The sequence below is a fragment of the Anabrus simplex genome, chromosome X (assembly GCF_040414725.1).
Source record: "Anabrus simplex isolate iqAnaSimp1 chromosome X, ASM4041472v1, whole genome shotgun sequence".
Taxonomy (NCBI): Eukaryota; Metazoa; Arthropoda; class Insecta; order Orthoptera; family Tettigoniidae; genus Anabrus; species Anabrus simplex.
The window spans coordinates 205,375,804-205,399,022 of NC_090279.1; the positions used below are offsets into that span (position 1 = coordinate 205,375,804).

At 36.7% G+C, this 23,219-nt stretch overlaps 1 protein-coding gene and 1 pseudogene across 1 annotated transcript in view; one reads left to right on the forward strand and one right to left on the reverse strand.

The window, feature by feature from the left end:
• LOC136886235 (serine/arginine-rich splicing factor 2-like) overlaps positions 1-8,296 on the forward strand; it is a 169,652-nt pseudogene extending 161,356 nt beyond the window's left edge.
• mbo (Nuclear pore complex protein Nup88) overlaps positions 1-21,574 on the reverse strand; it is a 533,759-nt gene extending 512,185 nt beyond the window's left edge. Inside the window, exon 1 of the mRNA XM_067159234.2 lies at positions 21,375-21,574. Within this exon, the coding sequence (XP_067015335.2) occupies positions 21,375-21,572 (198 nt within the window). The 5' untranslated portion in view covers positions 21,573-21,574. The remainder of the gene's footprint in view (positions 1-21,374) is intronic.
• Between the last annotated feature and the right edge of the window lie 1,645 nt (positions 21,575-23,219).

Here is a 23,219-nt window from a genome sequence, read left to right on the forward strand (position 1 = left end):
TACTACAACCCCTAAGCACCCTCATAACCATGTGCAGAGATCTGTACCCTGTAACCTCAGTTAAGTGTTGAGAATTTCATATGGCAGTGTCTTTACGATTATCCACGATCATCTCCATATGACCCGAGTTTGTGCTCGGTGGTTGCCACGTCTGCTGACTCCCGAACAAAAGGCTGTTCGAATGGAAACAACCATGAGGTGCTGAGTCTCTTTGCTGATGGACGGGATGCGTTTTTGAATTCGATTATCACCGGTGATGAGTCATGACTGCATCATTATGATCATGAAGGAAAACAAGCCAGCACAGTGTGGAAATCGCCAGGTTCTACAACAAAAAAACAAAAAAAAAACAAAAAAAGCAAAAATTGTTCCATCTGCAGGGAAAGTGATCGTGATCACATTTTTTGACTGTAATGGAATGGTTTACCAGCATGCATTTCCCCCCTCACAATACTGTTACTACACGTCAGTATTAGCTACACTGAGGAAGCACATTGTAAAGAAACGACCAGAGCTTTCTCGGACTGCGTGGCGACTTCATCATGACAATGCACGGTCTCACGTCGCAAATCAAGTCATGCAGTTTCTGGCTCGATTCAACATTACCTGTGTATCGTATCCACCTTATAGCCCTGATCTTGCACCCTGTTTTTTTTAAATTTCCATCACTAAAGGCAAAGCTTGGGGACATTCGATTTGAGAACTCTGAAGCAGCGCTCAAGAAAAGTGAGGCGATTCTCAAAGACCTGACAAACAATGGTCTGCAGCATGTGTTCAAGGACAGGCAGAGACGCTATAAAAATGCACTGAAGTAGGAGGTTTGAAAAAGATCATGTAAACATTGAAATGGAGTAATAAACATCTGTGAAAAAAATCCGTCTCAGTCTTTGTTGATCAGCCCTCGTACACTGCCTTTCTGATTTATTTTATATATTATTTGGTGCAGGTATTTGGTATTTTGGTGCTGGGTGTTCCGATTCGACACCCCAAGTCCATATACTGCCTTTAGCTTTGTAATGACTGCCTTCTAATGAAGACAGACTTTTCCAACGTCGTAAATCTTAAATCCAATATGTGCTGGAGTTTACAAAGTAGGAAATCAAAAGTGACCGTAACAAACAGTAATTTGTAGTTTCCGACTTCGTCACCTGAAGTAAAAGGAACAGTTGTTTTTAAAAGTGTTTTCTTTCGTTTATAATTTTGCTTTACATAGTCGTCTTACAGCCACGGTTAAAAGAGGAACAGTACGGCTTCAGGCCTAACAGGTCCACAACTTATCTAATATTCACTAAGTTAACCGTATATTAATGGAGAAATACTGGGAAAAAGGCAAAGATCTGTTTATGGTTTTCCTTGATATTGCGAAGGCATATGACAGCACTGCAAGAGAGAAGATACGAGAATGTCTGAGAGAAAGGAATGTGCCGGAGAGAACGGTGAGGTAGGTTCAGAGGCTATATGAGAACTGTACCAGGTGTGTGCGATTAGGTGACGGACATCAAAATCAAAATCTCTTTATTTGCAAATGAGGTGTCTACCTCGGTGGCAAATGGTACACTAAAATACATTATTGTCAAGCACTAAATTTTAAATTAACAAGAGAAGAATTTTTTCATTCTAGAATACAATAATATACAATTTATGCTAACAATTTTTTCTACTAAACGAACAGATCATCCTTAATAAATTTATATTGTTTACAAAATTCTACTTGTAATATCTCCTATACTTACAAACATAGTCAACACATATACAGTATGTGGAATTACTTCAAATAATACTATGCAACTGGTATAAGATTAAAATTCACATTGCATTTATTTACTTTTTTTAAATTTATTTTTTTTACCCATTTTGGAACCTAAGTAGCATAACGACCTGCTGCGTCTTAACCAGAGCCCCCTTTTGCCACCACTTTTCAGAGTTCCTGAAGGGCCTTCACAGCTACTGTAGCGGTCCCAGGGCCCTCGAAGTCCCCACTGTACTTCACCCCTACAGGCAGTCCCCTACTTTGGCTGTCCAAACTCCATGGACCAGGGGATGGAATAAATTTTTTTTAACATTTTTTATTTACAATAGCCTCCACTGGTCGAATGCCCTCTAACATTTCATTTATTTTCCCTGTTGCTGTTTATTCTCTTCCTAAATACCTGTACAGATTTTGGAAAAGGATCAAACACTACCCCTGGTAAACTGCTCCACTCCTTCACGCCCTTCCCAAATAAATGAAAATTTACCCCCGTCGCTTCTGCTAAAATTCCTTCTAATTTTATACTTGTGGTCAGTTCTGCCAATATAATTATTTTCCAACTGAAGCCTCTAACGGATTTCTCCCCATGATTCTTCTCCTGTATAGGCTCTATATAATCCTATAAGTCTAGTTTTCTCCCTTCTCTTACTTAAAGTTTCCCACCCAAGTTCCTCTAACATTTCTGATACACTACTGTTTCTCCTGAAATCCCCTGTTACAAATCTTGCTGCTTTCCTCTGCACACTATTTCTTTTATTAGGTATTCTTGGTGAGGATCCCAAACACTGTTTGCATGTTCCAATAATGGACGAACCATTCATCTTGGTTCCAGACAAAAGTGGAGTCCAGCAAGGCAGTGCACTATCTCCATTATTGTTTATCACCATCATGGATGACACAATGAAGAACATCAAGAAAACCTCTGGTGAACTAAATGCACTGGCTTTTGCTGATGATGTTATGGTCTGGGGAGATACTGAAGAACAAGTACAGTTGAGAATGGAGGGTTAAGTTCCCAGATTCCCTATCAGATCTTTAAGATACCTAATTATTTCTTAATTCCTTTCAAAGAAATTGGAAATCTAATGAACCTCTTAGCAAATTATTCCAATCTCTAATTCGTCTTCCTATAAACAAATATTTGACCCAATTTGACTTCTTGAATTCACACTGTTATCAAAATGTGATCTTTCCTACTTTAAAAAACACCACTCAGTTGAGCAGCTCATCTCCTTGACTAAGTGGTATGTTCAGAGCTATCAGTGGAAAAATATATAAAATATATTGCAGAAGATATAGGTTTTACGTGGTTGCAAAAATTCAGTAATGTCTGGGACCTTGCTAATTAAGACTTTGACATCAGGTATTTGTGTGGGCTCTTGTACAGAGGATATTTCAATTAATGAAACGAAATTATATATGCAAATTTTCTAATGATATTTTTCTTCTTCTCAATCAATCATTATGCTTGCTATGCTTAGTCCATGTCATTTGAATTACCATCCTAACTAATGAAAACTGGTTACAGCAAAGCCAGAGCATCTACCAAAGAATATAATTTAGCATGAATATTTTGAAAACTTTATATTTAACAAAATCCAAATAGACAGATCAATGATTGAGACAAGGGCAAAAGAGAACTGTGGAAAAAATATCAAACACAAAGTCTACTTATTTATGATCTATCCCTCAAATCTTATGACTTGCACACTTCAGAGATTAATTCAAAAAAGGTGCTTAGAATGAATGCTAAAATGCATAATGATCAATGATGTGTAACACACCAGCTTGGCCCATCATTCTCAATCTTCACGCTTGTGTAAGTGTACTTTCACAAAGGAAGCAGCTTTGAGAAAAAAACTATTTAACTCATGATGTTCTCTCCCTCAGGGAAAAAGAGTGGTGGTGGTGGTGGTGGTGGTGGTGGGTTATTCTTTGCAAATACCAACCGGGAAATAAGCTACTAGCAAAACCTCATGGAAGGTGCTACTGAGATGTCTGCCCTGTGTGTGCTCTTCCGGACAGATTTTAGAATAGAACCAACTGCCAGCATTACTAGAATGAGAAACAAACATTCTGGGAGCCTATCCTATCCTTCTGGAGAATTATCAAGGAGCACTCATCACCACCATCAGAAATAGCATCAGCCCTGTGTTCCAGGAACCACCAGACAGATGAGAAGTTTGAGAGCTTAGCAGAGAATGGTCTTCTAGATGTACTGACATCCAGGAAGGCTCAACTAATGATTTCATTATTGAACCTACCATCAGAATTGAAACAAGTGAACACCAGCTCGCAGAAATATATGAAGAGAAGTGTGCAATTTACAACTCCACCATCTCTTACTAATGAGAAGGAAAAAAAAAAAAAAAAAGAACATTATTGAACTTTAGTTTAGATTAATCGGAAGTACTAGAAAGAAGAATCATGAGAAAAGTCTCAGGACCAATGAAAACAACACAACAATTGAAAATAAAAGTAACAAGAAAATATACCAGAACACAGAAAATATAACAAGCAATAAGAAAAAGGAGATTGCTATTCTTTTGATGTATCTATAAAATACATATATATAGAATGGATGAGAACAGACTGACAAAACAAATATTCAAATACCTTTGGGGAGAAAAAAAGGTCAACAACATGCTCTATATAGGAGATCAAGAAAATATTATGAAGTAATAAAATAAGAGAAGAGGAAACTATAGAAAGAGAGATTTTTTTAAACATAAAATTTTAAGAATGGAACGATTCCAAGGAAGAAAGAAAAGGAAGACCAATCCAACGTCCAAGAAGAATAAGGCATAATGCAAGGACGAAGAAATTTGCAATTGAAACTGACATGTGGTCCCTAACATGCCTCATTGTAAAGAAGAAATTACAAGCCTAATGATTGGCACTAGTACCTTCGAGTTTTGTCAATTTCTGTTAAAAGTTCAGCTGGATACACTTTGATGGATGAATTGTCTTTATAGCTGTGGAAGGTTTTGAATTATGGTATTCTTAGAAATTATTTACATAGCAAATGTAGACTTCATTAGCATTATAGTCTGCAAACTAAATTTGAAGGAATTTATAATTTTTATTTATTTATTTATTAGTGATAAAAGGTCCTACGAGCCTCTAGCTCATGGTAAGGACAATACAGTAGATACTTTTGTTAAGGGGACATAACAATTACATTTCATATACTGGTACTACAGCTCTGTCAGCAAAGTGACAAGTACATTTTTGGATAACGAAGAGTTTTTTTTTTAACATGTTAGCATCATAGTTTTTCAGAAGTATATTCACATATTGCATAGCCATAAGTATTTAATATGGATAATTTATTAATTAAAGTAAGTTATATAGAGCTTATATTAAGATATCTGTATAGGACTAATATTCCTTTATTTTTTTCTTAAAACATTTAACCAATTTACAGTTCTTTATAAAAAGAGGTAATACATTATATTCCCTAAACATTGACGATTCCATGACTTTCACTCCATATTTTAATGAATTGAAGTGAGATCCTCTAGTTTTATATCTATGATTTCCACTAACATGGGAGAAGTTAACAGCAAAGTGGGTTAATTTCCTGTCTAACTTATACATAAAAACTGATGATGAAAATGCAATTTGCTTATGGAATGGCAGAATATTTGACTCTGAAAAAACTTCATGTGACGGTTTGAGGAAGGGTATCCATATATGATTTTGATGGCTCCCTTTTTTAGGATTTACAAATTATTAACATAATCTTTCCTACATATCATTGCATAATATATATACTTCAATTGCTGGTGAGAGAAATTACTGTACCTTAATCTGTGCATTATTCCTATCAAAGGGGTAATTTTGCTGATTACATAATCAATATGGCTTTTCCATGAAAGTGTTGAATACTATGCCAAGATACATAGCTGAGTTGACTCTCTCTATTACTTGTTTCTCTATGGTAACAGTGTTAGTCGCTGTGATCTTATGGGCTGTTTTATGAGAGATTAAGTATTTTGTTTTAGTCACATTTATGATCACTTTTTGAGATAAAGCCCAGTACGACAACTTGTTTAAATCACAATTTATATCGGCCATAATTTGTGTTTCGCTTAGTCCTTTATAAATTATTAAGATGTCATCGGCAAATAATTTACATTTTCCCTCTAGAGTTAAAGATTGTATGTCATTAATGTAGTTTTGAATACCTTCTTAAAAATGCATTGTGTAACATATAACATGGTTTTGAAAAGAGATGTGGGCACTTCTGGAGCAAATTTCACAAAATAGTTTTACTTCATGATGTCAATAGAATATCTTTAGCACTGTTTGCTCAGAAGTTGGCTGAACTCTAGATTTACACTGGTATCTGACTGGTGAGCAAGAAAAGGTCACAGCTTGTTGCACTGAGTTGAAGTTAGGAACTCTGTTTGCCTCACTGAAAACCAGTTTTTTATTTTATTATTATTATTATTTAAGACTCAACTGGGTGTCACCCGAGTGCAAGATTCCTGGATGCAGAGGGTTCGCATCAGTTTCTTGCACGAAGTGTAAAGTGTTTCTTTGTTTCAACACAGACAAGTTTCCACCTGCTGCTGGAGTGATTACACAGGTATCCTTTTCTCTTATAATGAGAGAAACTGAAAAGTAAGCTGAGCATCTACAGTATTATCAGCAAATGAATACGCAAATCATTTGTAACAAATAAGTAGACAGGAAAGAGGAAAAACCCACAACTGATTATGTATATGCTGTATATAGTTACATGGTCAATTGAGAAAGGAATATTCATTTTGTAGTCTACAGGAATCCAGCAGGGAATACCTTGTCACCACTACTGTTCATCATCGTTATGGATAAGATCACAAAATCCATCAAAGAACATTGCAAAGAGCATAACACTCTAATGCAGATGATGTTCTGATCTGGGGAGAAATGGCAAGTTTAAAAAATATGGACTAAATATCAGTAAATAAAAAACTGTTGAAATTACTATCAAGAGGAAAGCCATAGTTTCAAACATTTTCCAGGAGGTAACTCTTATTAAAGTCCGTTTCTAACTTCAAATACCTTGGTAGTATCATTTCAAAAGATAATACAGTAAACCAAGAAATACTTAATAGGGCTTGGAGAGCTTCTCAATTTTATTTTCAGGTAAGAAATCCCCAGAAAGCAAAACTGAGCATGTTTCACACCTACTTCATTCCAGTTCTCACCTATGGACTCGAAACATGTATCCTACACAATAAGGCAATAAGTTGGATTTTACAAAACAGGACTAGAAAAGTCCTACAGTGTTCCTATTAATGTGCATGCCTTATTTTATTCTTCACATGGGCAATTTTAACTTGTGTATCTGAGTACTGAAACTCTTGTAATTGTCTTCATCAGCTGAATATACCCCTAACTAGGGGGACAAACATGTACTGAAATGTTAAAAGATTATATAATACATTCTCTTTGAGTATTTAATGCAATGTATTGAAAAGATGGACTCATTCTCCTTTTACCAATATACTTTAAACATTTTCAATACAGACCAAAAGATGAAGTTTTTTTCTTGTAACATCACTTCTTAGCATTTCAAATGATTCTAAATATTTATTCAGATACGAGACTGTAGTGGTGATTTCTGCTCTGGTTGCAGGTTTGCACAACCACCACTTTTTAAAATATTATTTTAATTAATTAGAAATTTCAACTTATTCTTTCTGAGCAGTGATTCGTTCATTTAAAACTATCTGCATCAACATTCATACATACATCCTGGTTTCTGTTCACTCCAGGAGAGAGAGAGAGAGAATGACAGAGTGAGGGGTGAACATTTGCTATGCAACCAAATGAGAGATTGCATTCTACACTCATTTCTCATGCACATGTATCTCACTAGCTTAAGCACTGCTAGTTTAGTAAAGCTTTCTCTGAAGAGACTGATTCGCAGTTGACTTGCAATTCTTGTGGGCAACAGTCACAAGTACGCAGTGTTGCTGCTATTTTAATTCAACCGTGACTCAAGTAGTGTATTTTAATGATGAATTTAATGTTCAATTTGCTGGTAAAACTCTTCAGCAGAAGAGAAGCTAGAAATTTAAAATTAAAGGCATCTCACATCAGTACTAAAGAGAAAACTGTATACAATAAAAGCAGACAGTTTAAACGTAAGTTCAATTCAACTGTGGATCTATGATTGTGAGAAAAACAATTCACTGTACTGTTTTCCATGCTTGTCTGTTGAGGAGGATACATGAAACAAACCAGGAATGGCAGAATGGTAGTTACCATTATTTATTTGAACTTTTAATTTACTTTTACAACAACGTATGCTGTAAACAGTTGTTTTATTTGCAATTTCACTGTAAAGAGAAACTTCATTAATCTTATTTTCATAGTCCTCCTCGGCAACAGCTGAGAACCAGGAAGATCTTCCTGAGGACATCTGAGGTGCTTACTGTCTCACCAGAGAAGGCGAGGCTGGAGCTGTGGGAGAAGAGGACCCCTGGATGCCAGCAGTTGAGCAGTTACCAGCTGGACATAATGAAAGCCAGCTGGTGTGGAAGTCCCTGAACAGGCTACGATCAGGAGTGGAAAGATCCAGAAGAAATGGGGGTTCGGTACAAGTCGTACAAGATATGAATGTGGACAAGAACAAACCATGAGATACTTGCTTCAGTGCCCTACGTGTACAACATAGGTTGATCTCCTACAAGCCACTCAGAGTGCACTGGGCATGTGTAATATGATCTCACATGTTACGTTTTGTGTACTTCAAACTGACTTGTACATTAACTGCAAATTTGTATATTTTTGATTCAAGTAAGGAGAAAAAGAAGAATTTTCAGAATTTAAAATAAACTGCAACCGCCTATAAATGATATCAATGACTGTCATTGTGAGACTGTATTCTTGCCGTACTGCCATAAACATAACAGTAATAGGTCTGCACCCTATTCAAACATTAATCCAACCAAGAACATCTTAAAAAAAAATGAGTTTACAATATTATTAGCTTGTTCAATATTGCCATCCTATTCACTGTAGCAGGTAATTTACAACTTTGTTAACCAGTAGACTACAGAAAAGAGAGGAGGAGGATGAAGAACAGTATGTATGGTGCACCCGAAAAGAGAAACTACAGTACTATTTGGATGGCCAGATGTGAAGAAGATCCACTTTATTACTAGTGCCTGTCTCAGGGACGAACAAACAAAATGGATTTGGTGTGACCGGCTGTTTAATTCAGGTCAGTTTGTGAATTGTGCCTGGCCACTGACAGTGGTGTGAGGTGACCGCTTAAAGGAGGGGATTATCAACACAGGCCTTCTGGGAGAATTAAATGCTCCCAGAGAAAAATGGCTGTTTATTGAGGTGACTGCTAAGTGAATGCATCCATTGAGGCAGGTTCCACTGTTCATTAATAAAAAAGATGGTATGAGTACAGTTACGTGCCAGTACTTCCAGGAAGGGGCTGGTGACTCAGACTACCTGGGATCTCCCAGCCGGCTTGTGGGATGGGGCCAGCCTTTCCGTGTATTGTTCTCATCGGCCGGCTTACCTGTGAATTTCTTGGAGATTCAACGGGAATGTTCTGCCTCGAGCCACCTCACGAAAATTCTGGCTGAAGTCACCCGAACTATAAAAAGGGAGGCTAGCCGCGGACAGTCAGTCAGTCCTGGACTCCGTGGTGAAGTCAGTGAGAGACTCAGTGCATTAGGCCTTGGTGTCTGGGCTGAGGGCGACAGAGGTGTTGGCTTACATAAAATCAGCTTCATGGTCCGTATCGCACTTCAATAGATTCACAATTAAGTATTTATTTATTTTCCACCTAGTCGATACAATGATTGCTTAAGGCAATTTTTAATGGTCAAAAGTGGTACATGTTTCATATATTATCAACATCTTCAGCCACAGTAATTTACACCCGACGCAAAACTGTGAAAGAATGACAGGAGTTACTGTTCCAAAGGAAAGCAGGCTTAATAAGATTTGACAACTAGGAATTAGTTATATTTTCATCTGCATTAATAATAAGAGCCACACTGTGATATCTGGATTTATTCATTTCGATAATTACTTATAAATTGTATAATTTTTTATTTATAAATTGACCTTTTTTCATGAATTATTAAGAAAAGAATATTCATTAGGACATATTCTCTATGGAATATTGTACAAGTGTTTCCTTGACGACTGCTTTCTATTGTAGAAATAATTTATATATTTTCTCTTGAGTTATTTGTTTGTTTTAATGTTGTCAATCTTATGTTAATTTTAAGGACACTTCCTCTAAAGCATTACTTTGTCAATTTATATATTTTTCATCTAAACAGTGTTATGTGGCTGAAGATGTTGATGATATACGAAACATGTACCACTTTTGACCATTAAAAATTGCCTTAAGCAATCATTGTATCGACTAGGTGGAAAATAAATAAATACTTAATTGTGAATCAAGAGGTGTTGGCTGTCGCTAGTTTCCCACCGAGGGCTGAACCAGGAACTGTTGTTGTGGTGTTGGAGAGTGCAGTGAGTAGGTGGGCTGTGTACTACCTGAGAGTACTGTGTGTTTGTGTATTTCTGTGGACTGAGGATCGCCGTAAGTCAGCGAGGGAAGCCGCTATTGTGAATGTGGGGGTAAACGGATCTGTGTGAATATTCGCCGTTGTATCATCTTGCTATTGAATAATGTTGACCTGTTTAGCTGTTCACTGCATGTGATTGTGTGAATTACTGGACTGTCTCTAGACTTGAGTCAACGAACAGTCACGAGTGGCACATAGCCCTGCGTTCAGATCCAGCGGCCTACACACAGTTGCTGCATGAGATGACTGGACTTGGGGGAGTGAAAGTAAGGATTAAGCGTCCGCAGGTATAGCAACGGGCTGGACCGCCTACTGCACTGTAAAGTAGAGGAACTTGTGAATGGGCTTGTAATTAGTAGGTGTGGCCAATCATGGTTAATTAGAATTAAGTGGGTATATATGTGTGTGCGTGTGTGCATTTATTTCGTCATCCTGATATAAATTGGAGTAATGAAACAGAGCCTCTGTGGCTCAGGCGGCAGCGCGTCGGCCTCTCACCACTGGGTTCCGTGGTTCAAATCCCGGTCACTACATGTGAGATTTGTGCTGGACAAAGCGGAGGCGGGACAGGATTTTCTATGGGTACCCCGGTTTTCCCTGTCATATTTCATTCCAGCAACACTCTCCACTATCATTTCATCTGTCATTCATTAATCATCGCCCCAGAAGAGTGCAACAGGCTTCAGCAGCCGGCACAATTCCTATCCTCGCCGCTAGATGGAAGCTTCATTCATTCCATTCCTGACCTGGTCGAATGACTAGAAACATGCTGTTGGATTTTCATTTTCAATGAAACAGGAGTTTTATTCATAACAGTATTGTTTCTACACATTTGACCTGCTCAAAACGATAGTTCTGAAATATAAAGTTTCTAATGTTTGATACTGTTCATATTACTTTTATACATAGTGATATTGTTTAGCTCTGTAGAAGAAGCAAAAATATATTTAATAGGAGTGACCTCCATCTGCCATGCAAGTTCAACTATCTCAATCCTTAATCTCAAATATTAATTGATTTTCACTTGTGAATGAATTAATCTTAGACATACTGAAGAACCTGACTGTTATCCAGTTAATTTTGGAGAAAATGAAAGATGACCAGTTACAGATAGGGACATATTTCTTGGTGGAAAATAGGGCTTCATCATTACTTCAAAATGGACTACAATTTCATATAATAAATTCTGCCACTCTACAGAACACCCTTTCATCAATACATAGAGTACTTAATAAATCTCATTTTGGAGTTGATGGTTTACAGGACTATGACAAAATGTAGTAACTGTGAAAAAAATCAACTTACTTCTTCCCTTATACTAGTAACTATGATTAGGTTAGGTTATCATATGATATAAACTTCACGGTTTTGATCCATATTGAACTGTGATCAGAATAAAAACTAAACTTATGCTGTAACAGTCCACCTTTTCAATACTATATTAGGCAATGCTTAGATTACATTTTAAATCTAGGAACTAGTTCGGGCCTTGACTGGCCATCATCAGGCATAATACAAAACTGTACAAACACATCTAATGACTAAAACAAATGTATAAACATACACAAATGATGTTTAAAGCATCTGGGGTGAACTGTGCACAACACCTTTTAATGTCATTTGTGTACGTTTATATATTTGTTTTAGTTATTAGATATGTTTGAACAGTTTTGTATTAAGGCTGATGATGGCCAGCCAAGGCCGAAACTAGTTCCTAGATTTAAAATGTAAAGTAAACATTGTATATTATAGTATTGAAAAGGTTGATCATTACAGCATAAGTTTAGTTATTATTGTAGGTTAGATTAGGTCAGGTCAGGTTTAAGTCACAGGTTAACACTAGACAAACACTGCAACTTGAAAGATAGGAGCTAAGCTAAGATACAGGCCTAGTATTTGCCTGGAATAAAAATGGGAAATCGTGGAAAATTATCTTCACGGGCTGAATAGCCAACTTGTTGGCAGTTTGCTCCAGATTTGATCAGATTATATTCTACCTCTATCCTACAGTCTCCAAAATCATTAAGTTAATGCTGATATATAGTAAACAATATCAACTTCACAGCCTTCAATCTTGCTGGAGCAGTTCTTACTATTAGCATGGCTATCAGTAGCAACTACCTCCCCCAACAAGAACATTTGAAGTTTTGTGTTAAATTTTTATATTGTGTTAGTGTATTGAGAGTACCTACCGGTATGGCTAAAGCACAGAATTCCTACATTTGTGACATTTGACGTTAATGCAATCGTGTTTGGTATGCTGCAAGTTAATGGCAAAGACAGATTCTGTCTTTCACTTGAAAGCAATGACATGCTATTTTGAAATTCGGTTAACTTTGCATCAAGAGAAATTTTGGAAATTCACAAACTGAATTTCACTGTACGGTCCAGATTCTAGAGCGCATAACAATATGAGTATATGAACATGAAAATTATCCATATCAGCTTCACCCCATCCCATAAATTTAAAAAAATAAATTAAAAAAATTTTAAAATCACAGGAATAGAACCAGCTTTTGGGTGGTTAGGCCGTGTGCATTATGCAGAGTTTCGTCCAGACGTGCCATTTGGACTCATCAGCTGGAATGGCACGCCCCTCCAGGACTCTTTTAGGAGATATGCAGAGGTACTGGAATTTTATCACAGAAAGGGATTTGTATACATGCCAGTCAATTACATATATATTTATTTAAGTAAAATTTATGAATCCACCTATTCAAAACAATACACTTTTGCAATGCAGTTTTTTTACATTACAGTTTAAAATTTATTTGGTATCAGTTTTGACCCTGTTCGGGGTCATCATCAGCTAATTATATAATTATACAATTCAGTCGAAAGATCCTAAAACGACACATTTTTAACTTGACATTTTAGTTAAAATAACAAATTTGACATTGTAAAGCTTAAAAGTTAGATGATGATGAGACACAGAGATGATAAAAGCACATATATTTTAGTATTATGGCAAATTGAATGCCTTTACAATATTATGATAAAAGTTTGTAAAATAGGCACTTCAGAACATGCTGTTGGAGAAGTGCTAATGTATTTCTAGGTACTAATTGGTCGAAAAACCATATCTTTCACGTGAGTTCTGGTGATTGTATCACCTTGCTTAACGCTGTTAAGTTATACACATGACGTGAACAACCCCTTCAGAGTATGGCATTTATATGCCGCTAAAGTAAAAATAAATAGGTTTTAGGTACTAATTGTTTTTAAAATGCGTGTCTTTCACACACATTCCCACACATCAGTCATACACTATCTGCCACACTCCGCACACTGCTGAGCAAGGTCCAATGTGCTCCGCAATGAACTGAGAAACCTTCATCAATCTTCTAAAAAACATTTATTCGATCTTCGCGCACAGCGCATGCCTTCACTATCTCAGACCTCTACTTTAAGTTCATCTAATGAAATGTTTTTAATTTGCTTACATTATGTGTATGACTTATTCCCTTATATTAGCGTCAGCAAGGCCATACAACTGTTAGAACTTGTGTTTTTTTTACATTACAGTTTAAACTGCACTGCAAAAGTGTATTGTATTGAAATAGGTGGATTCATAAATTTTACTTAAATAAATATATATGTAATCTCAGTTCAATACAGACCAATGAAAATGAAGTTTCTAAACCTTAATGCCAGTCAACTGACAAAGATCCCTCCAATCAATTGCAGTGGGATTCGAAAACACAATCTTGAGCTTGGCAAAGAAGTCTCTAGTCAAATAAGCTGTGCAACAGTCCACTTGACTTGAAATTTGAAATCAGAAGGGAGAGGCATCCTAAATACTTCGGTCACCACTACCTTTACTCCTCACTCCCCTTCAACCAGATGTCCAGAAGCTACGGGATTGCATTAGCACAAGGCACGCCTTCGTACATCTGCCATCTTGTCAGGTAAGCCTCAATATCTAGCTCTTCAAGAAAGTGAATTAGGCTCCTGGATGAATGTTCTATCTTCTTCGAACATAAGAGTACTGTTTCACAACTTTTTTTTCTTTTAATTCCCATACGGCATCAATTTTTGAAATTGAGACAAAGTCTCTCATAGTGCATTGGCACTGCCGGTGGCTTCAAGCAGCCTACGCAGTGTCCTCCACGGTATGCACTAGCCATGCGACTGGGTAGGTGTGCTATTTACCAACTGATGAGCCCAACTCAGCACACTGGGGCGAAACGCTGGCAACCAGGAATGAGTTAGCTGGAAAATCTATAATGTCCAATAACAGACATTAGACTTCTATTAGTATTATTAAAATATTTTGTTATTTGCAGATCCCAATTTTAAAAAATTCTTTATAAAATATTATTCGCCCATTTTCTACACAGGAAAAATATTTAAAAACATTCATCATCATCACCAATTCCCCTTTCCCAGCTGACATCGAGTAGGGGCAAATAAGGTTCCTCTCCACTTCGTCCTGTCTCTCCACCATTCCTCATCCAACACTGCATTCCAGTCCAGATTTCATCGTCCTATGCTGTTCTTCACAGAGTCCATCCATCGAAATCTTCGCCTCCCTTGTCCTCTCTTCGCTGTCATCTGTCTTTCCAGTGCTTGCCTTGGCAGTCTTTCTTCTTCTATCTACTGGACATGTCCTATCCATCTTAATCTGTTCTGTTCCAGTTTGTCATTTAGTTTTTGCATTTTTAGTTCTTTACGTATGTCTTCATTTCTCACTCTATTCTCCCTTCTCTTCTGTACCATACTGCTCAGGAATTATTATGTATATTAAAGGCATACTAAAATATTACCAACCGGGCGAGCTGGCCATGAGGTTAGGGACACGCAGCTGTGACCTTGCATTTGGGAGATAGTGGGTTCAAACCCTACTGTTGGCAGCCCCGAAGATAGTTTTTCATAGTTTCCTATTTTCACATCAGGCAAATGCTGGGGCTGTATCTTAATTAAGAACACTGCCGCTTCCTTCCCGCTCCTAGCACTTTCCTATTCCATCGTTGCCATAAGACCTATGTGTCGGTGCAACGTAAAGCAGACCGAAAAAAAAAAAATTGAAAAGAAATTTTAAAATACAAATTTTTAGAACTTCATGTTTGTATGGTGGATTAAGTTACCTCTTCATCTTCTATTTACAGAACATGAACTAACTTAAGGCTGGTTCACTCTCACATTCCTTACACATGATTAAGTTTGCACGTAGATTATCGTCTATTCATCACTAACTAACAGATTACTCTGTGGTCTCTCCATCGCAATAACTTCAACAAATTAACGTGAAACAATGAACTCATAAAAATTACCATTAACAAAAGATTTTTAAGTATTTCTAAATATTGGAAATGAAAACAAGATTTTTCATAACATAACACAGCATAAGAAATAAACTGACAGAAATAAGTCATCCTTTATTATCATATGTGAAGAGCCAGTATTTTAAGAAAATTCAAACTTGGGTTGCACTGCTTCAAATTCTTCCAGTAGTGACCAGGCAACTGGAAATTTTGCTCCCTGTTCTTTTAAGCAATGCTGGGAAAGTAGGTGCAATTTCAGCATTTGCTCTGCCAACGAGATGTTTGAATCCTAGTAGGACCACCACGACTGATAGGGTGGGGTGGTGAGAGACCAGAAATGTTACACCATATAGTAACGGGTGTTACTGTTGAACAGTTAAAAAGACAAATTTGGAGAACTAAATAATAATTGATCAAAATCTCATCAATTGCAAAAGATAGCTTGTCCTTTTGTATGTAGCCTACTATGGGCTATTATTTTCTGAAATAAAACTTTTCCCAGTATTTTAAATAATTAAAAAACATACTGTAATAGGTATAACACAAATGCAACCCACTTGTTGAGGTAGATGGTGAAAAACAATAAACTGTGTGGGATCACAGCTGATAAAAACTCGCAAATGTTATTGTAGACCAAAGAAACTCTAGAAAAACTAAACAAATAATTTTAAAAAAGGAACATCACTGTTTTTTCTTGTTATTTCACTATTTTGAATATAATGGGTGTCACACAGTTGACAGAAAACATTATTTTATAACTGAGCAAAATTGGCAAAATGCTTATCAGATTAAAGGAGATAATAGTGTAAAAGGACAAATTAAAGTAAGATTGTTTGTTTAAATGAGTAAATTAAGCATTAGAGCTCATGAACAAATTTAAGAACTTAAAAAGTTATTCTGAAATTCCTTGTATTTCATTAGTTATTTATTATTAAATACACATTACAATCACATTTACAATTAGGCCTAGAGGGAAACTTAAGACAAAATAAAGCAGTAATATTGTTACTAATTCTACTTTCTTTCATTTTGAAACCTCAAAAACTGCAACTAAACATTAATAATAATGATTTTTAAAATATGTTCATCATTAGATATGGCCATTTACAGTATGTACTGTTCATACAGTTAAACATACCACTATTTTTTTGATAGTTTACAAAAACATGCCAAGGTTGCACTTTTCATGGAATCCATGGCATGGAGGAAGAAGAAAAATGAAGATCTATACCATACGCAAAGGTGGATAACTTTACAGATACAATATACAAGAGAAGACTGAAGTTCTACTAGCAACTTTTCAGAATCAGCAATTGGAGAAAGTTGTGATCAATCCAAAAGGGATCTGTAATAATCAGGTATAATGAAGGGTGACAAATTTAAGTAGCTCCAGGAATAACAAAGTATAAGGTTCAAGAGTGCCTGGTCAGAGGAGTGGTGAGGAGAGGAGGAGGAGAAGCAGGAGGAGGAACGTTGGTGAAAAAATACATTCTTGGAGGAGAAAAATAGACTAACCAGCAAATCAATATTGTTTCTCACACTCCACAGTAGGCCAACCTCAAAGAAGAATAAATAAATAAATACAGTAGATGCCCTCTTAACTCGCTGCTCAGGATCACACTCTTGGTCAGATAATGAAATGGCTGGTTAAACCAACAATATTAAAATAATGGGCCCGTCTAGCAATTTTTTGATATTTCATCATGTTATAAACAGTATTTCAAAACACATTATGCTTATAAAATTTTAGTTACTGCAATTTAAAATTGAAAAGAAATCGACAAAGTTGCGAGACGGACAGCAGACAATGGTTAACAGGGTGAAAAGTAAAGTTGTAAGTTTCACTAAAAGGAGTCCCAACACCGATAGGTCTTATGGTGATGATGTGATAAGAAAGTGCTAGGAATGGGAGGGAGGCACCCATGGCCTTAATTAAGGTACACCGGGCGAGTTGGCCATGCACGTAGAGGCGTGCGGCTGTGAGCTCGCATCCGGGAGATAGTGGGTTCGATCCCACTGTCGGCAGCCCTGAAGATGGTTTTCCGTGGTTTCCCATTTTCACACCAGGCAAACGCTGGGGCTGTACCTTAATTAAGGCCACGGCCGCTTCCTTCGAACTCCTAGGCCTTTCCTATCCCATCGTCGCCATACGACCTATCTGTGTCGGTACCATTTCTTCTGACATGAAGAAATTGCTAGGAAAACAACAGATAGGGAATCTGCCACCTGGGTGACTGCCCTAAATGCAGATCAGTATTGATTGATTGATTGATTGATTGACTGGTGTTTTTCTGTTCTTAAGACTCTGATCATTAGTTCTAAGCACCAATTTTTATTTCAAGTGTACCCAGTGCATGCTAGTTAAGTTTGAGGAATTTGAAATGTTTTTAACTATTCTATGTTTTCTGTTAATGTCTATTATGTTTACTTCAAACTAAACTATTAACAAGTAGCTGAAGATGTCTCTCATGAAACGAAACATGCACTGCTAATTTTGATAATTTAATTTAACCGCCAAGTGTGATTAGAATTTTAAAATACTGAAAAGTCTTCAAGTCTTTTATTGCAGAAAGTGAAATGTTTTGTATCTGTCAATGGAATGACATTACTAGACGAATAAGCTTGAGTGCAGTTTTAAAAAGGGGGACGATAATATGAAGATAAAGTCGGAATTCAAGAGGACAAATTGGGGCAAATATTCATTTCTAGGAAGAGGAGTTAGGACTGGAATAACTTATCAAGGGAGATGTTTGATAAATGTTCACCTTCTCTGAAATCACTGAAAAACAGAGTGGGTAAAGAACTGATAGGAAATCTGCCACCTGGGCGACAGCCCTAGATCAATGGTGGATGATTGATTAAACACGGGAAAGCATAAAGAGTACAGTACGAATGTACCAGAATGACTCTTCACGGCATAAAATTTTAGATCCAGTTTGTGGTCTAGCAGCTGTATTTTCCACTTTACATCACAACCATTTATTCACTAAAGCAAATGAAAAAAATATGAATAAAATGAATTTAACTTAACATTTGAACTGAATTTACTTGAAGTTACTTTGTTTGCTTTCCTTTGAATCTTTTCCAGTTCTCGTATTTCAATCCTCGTGTTGGTCCCGTAATTGCTTATTGTACTCTTGCTGTAGTTTCAGTTGTTTTTGTTGTTGTTGTTGGATAATTATTATCGCACTACTGTAAGTGATCAATGCCACCTGTATATTTCCCAACTGCGATGTATTTGTTAATAAATAATAATAATAATAATAATAATGAAGTTTTGCCATTTTGTGTACAATTTTATTTCTTTTAAGCAAAGTCACGACACCTCATAAAGATGATATCTATAGCAGACTAAACTTTTCGTTGTTCAACATATTTCACGCTTTACAAACAGAAAAGTCTTTATGTTATCCTCCTTTTCAACACATAAGTGATAACCGTCAATAAGGAATGAGACTTATAACATGCAATATTTCACACTCATAACTACGCTATGCTATGCGACAAGAAAATTCCCATCCGCTTGAAAGGAAAAGACTACAAATCCATGGTCCGACGAGTTGTAATCTATGGGTCAGAATGTTGGCCTGCAACTAAGACGCATGAGGAGGTTCTACATGGTATAGAGATGAAAATGTTACGTTGGCCACTAGGTCTTAAAAGATTGGACCATATCAGAAATGAAGATGTCCGAAGGCGATTGGGAGTGACACCTATCGCAGAGAAGATGCGAGAAGCACGACTTAGATGATATGGTCATGCCGTCCAAAGCCCTGCAGAGTCAATGATACATACAGCCCTCCAATTTGATCCTGGAGGTTCCCAATCCCGAGGCCATCCCAAGAAGCGATAACTCGACCGCATCAAGGAAGACATGTCTCTTCTGGCCATCAATGAAGCTAATGCCCTTGTTCACGAGAAGTAGAGGATGGCATGTTTAAAAGGGGACCCTGCACCAATGCAGGACTAAACGCTAGGAAAAAAGAAGAACCATGGAAAACCAGAAGCAACATTATTCACCAGGTTTGCCGTTTAATTCGATGCTCACATAACCCATGGTCAGTTAAGATGGTGCAAAACCGTACTCTACAAATACAAAATGCCGTCATTCCTGACACATTGCATGATCTGATACAGAGGTCTCAAGTTCTCCCTTGTAGTAAAGTTTACACATTCTCCATCTTTTACTCGCACTCCAGAACAACGTTGTAATGCATTTTGAAGTGTCCAAGGTTTATTTTTACAGGCAACTTCTTCTAAAAATCGTAACACATGTCAAAATAAATAAGGAAGTAATTCATCTTTTAAACTTTAAAAGGGTCCGAGCTATTCAATTAACATTAAAGTTAAATGTGCTTTGATTCTAAAAGAACAATCAATTATGTTTCAAAGAAAATGCTCTAATCCATCGTAAATAGAGAAAAACACATACCCCTCTATGGAGCTAAACAACAGAAAATCTAATTAATACCAAAATAGTGCAGTGTCCACTATAATTTATAATTAGGCCTTCCAACCATCATAGATTTTGGTCCCATTCAAATATTCTCAATACCTACAACAAATATTTGTAAGGTAGAACACAACAAAATTCTATTAAGTCACTCAAACTGTTTCAACTGTTTGTTTATACATAGATCTACTGAATTTAATTCATGGTGCTTAGTCAGAGTACAATATTTATGAGTAGTCGAATGAGATCCAAAACATTACAGTCTTCTAATGAAAATTCCAATACGAGGTGTAAGCATAACTTCCAAAGAGGAGCATACGGTAATTCTGTTCATGCATCGCCAGTATGTGAGAACATTCAGCTACAGTAAAGTTAACAGTTTTATCACATGCCAAGGTACTACTTTTTAATTTCTTTAAGGAATAATTTCCATAAATGCAAAAATCTCTATTGCAGTAGGAAACAAGTCAATGTAGTTTTAACATTGAAAATTCCAATACGAGGTGTAAGCATAACTTCCAAAGAGGAGCATAATTCTGTTCATGCATCGCCAGTATGTGAGAACATTCAGCTACAGTAAAGTTAACAGTTTTATTACATGCCAAGGTACTACTTTTTAATTTCTTTAAGGAATAATTTCCATAAATGCAAAAATCTCTATTGCAGTAGGAAACAAGTCAATGTAGTTTTAACATAGGCTATCCCAGATTCATAACATACTTAGGCCTAACTCATGAACCAAGAAAATCTCACGAAATTGGGACTGTTTAGAAATCTCAATGAAAGCATGATATACTGGAGAGATAGTACATTTACAAAGTTCAAAGGTTTTACTGAGCGTACTTCTGTGAACTAGTGAAAGTTGTAATACACAGTGTAAACATAACCTCAAAAAGTCATCATATCAGTCCCATAATTCTTCGTCAAAGAATTTTACAAATATCTTAGCTTCATAATAATGAACACACTGATTCAAACACTCAGTTGTGTTAATACATTGCTGGTACACAAGCGCATTTAGTAGTGGTGAAGTATTTTACCTCATGCCTAGGTACCAAACTACTTTTGCATATATTAAACTAAATTACCAACTCAATATACTTATTACAGCCAAATCAAGTCATTGGAGTTTTATAATACCCATATTTCATAAAATTATTCATGGAATGCCTTAAAACGCAGTAGAAAACATAAAAACATGACTATATACAAAATACATTCAAAAACCCATTATGGGTATTATAGACAGGAAAAACTGTACATACATAAAGCAGAAAGGCTGTAATTTTCTGGCAATAAGTATATTATAGAAAATGAGAGAATTAATGTTATTTTGTGTTTTGTACCTGGTGGTTAGGATTCTCCTTCACATTCTTCAAATTCAAGGTCAGTATATTCTGGTCCAAAGCGTTCCACACGAATAAAATGTCATTTTTACAATCTATAATATTTTGGGTTTTAATTTTCACTAAGCTAAGACTTTCACGCACAATTTCGAAAAGTTTATGATCAGCTAACCCGAGATAATCCGTGCCGAACTCCATGTTTGTTTTGAACCAGGGAACGCGAAACAGGAGCACAATCGCCAACCTTGAGCAATGCAGATGGAAGAACTATAATGAGAATTAAATGTAAGACAACATCGTCGCCAGAGTACTACGGATTTAATTCGCATTTCTCTGGGTCTATAATGCATTACACAAATTAACAATCTAGTTAGAATTTGACATAATCATAACATAAATAGTCCACGCAGTGCAGCTTGATATTAGAGTAAATTTGAAATTAGGTTGGTATTGATTGAATTAAGGTCGAGCGGTTTACTTGAAGTCAAATGGGATCAGGACCCGGATTAGGAGTATTCCTAGACCTGTGTTGCCCCCTGATAAGGACAGTAGAATAGGTAACTGTCATTCTTAGGAATGTAATGTCAATAAGTGGAGAGTTCTCATAATTAATGTAACTAGAATCTTGATGAAAGTCATCAATTAAAAATAAAGGAAAGTTACTTTGTTTCGGTCTTTGCCCTTATCAGAGGCGTAATCAATATATTGTAATACGGGCCCGCACCAGAAAACACAATGCCGGGCTGAGTAGTTCAAATGGTAGAGCTCTGGCCTTCTAAGCCCAGCCTGGCAGGTTCGACCCTGTCACAGAGCTCAAATACGTCAGCCTCGTGTCAGTAGATTTACTGGCACATAAAAGAACTCCTGCGGGATTTCAAGTCGGCCGTGACAAAAACTTATATGACGTCACACACATTGTAACCACTGCCATCGTGATGTTACACCCGGCCGACATGTAGGAGGCTTGGAAAACAAAATCAGTTGATGTTGGTGAGTGGGAGGTAAAACACGCGGTGAAAGAGGGGAAGTGTTAGTGCTGATATATTCGCGTATGTTTTCGTAAAACTATAAATTTACATCACTGACTGCGTTTCTTGCGATTCTTAATTAAATGAAACGGGATGGTTGTTTTGGATACCGGTACCTGTAGTTATGCTTTGTGATTGTGTAAATGAATACTGGAAGTTGTTGTGTTCCCGGTTGCAATATAAATAATTATTATAAAGGAGAATATGTGCCGGTATTATATTTTCCTGTAGAAGAAACCTTAAGCTACGAACAATATCAAGGGAATATGTAACGGTGACAAAAAAAAAAAAATGCTATTGTGGGTATTGCTCTTTTTCCAGAGAACCAGATGTTTCAGGAGCTGAATGCAACTCGTTCCGTGGTAAGTTATACGGGAATTTCGAACTTCACTCTTCAGGTATTACATGTATTGATTGATTCGGGATTTCTATTAATGTTTATAGCAATACTGTTAGTGTCAGACTCTATAAATTGCTACGTGAAGATAGTTAGATTCGTTCTTCTATTGTAAGTCCATTTAATGATCAGAAAAGGATATGTTTGTTTTTTATATAAATGTCTTTTGGCTGGGGGTCATTTGAAAATTTGCTTTACGGTACTTGGTGTGACAGAAGTGTAACCCTAGCAACCGTGGAGGCTGTGGTATAAGGTATGAATGGATGGCCAGTGAATGTTACCTAGCAACCGTGCAGGTTATGTCCTGTGGCTGGTTGTCATCTGAAATTAGCAGCCGCTGATGGGTGGCCATGACCGAGAAACATTTTTATGCTCATTTGATTTTCGCCACGAACCGACTACGCTCGCGTAGCTGGGGGA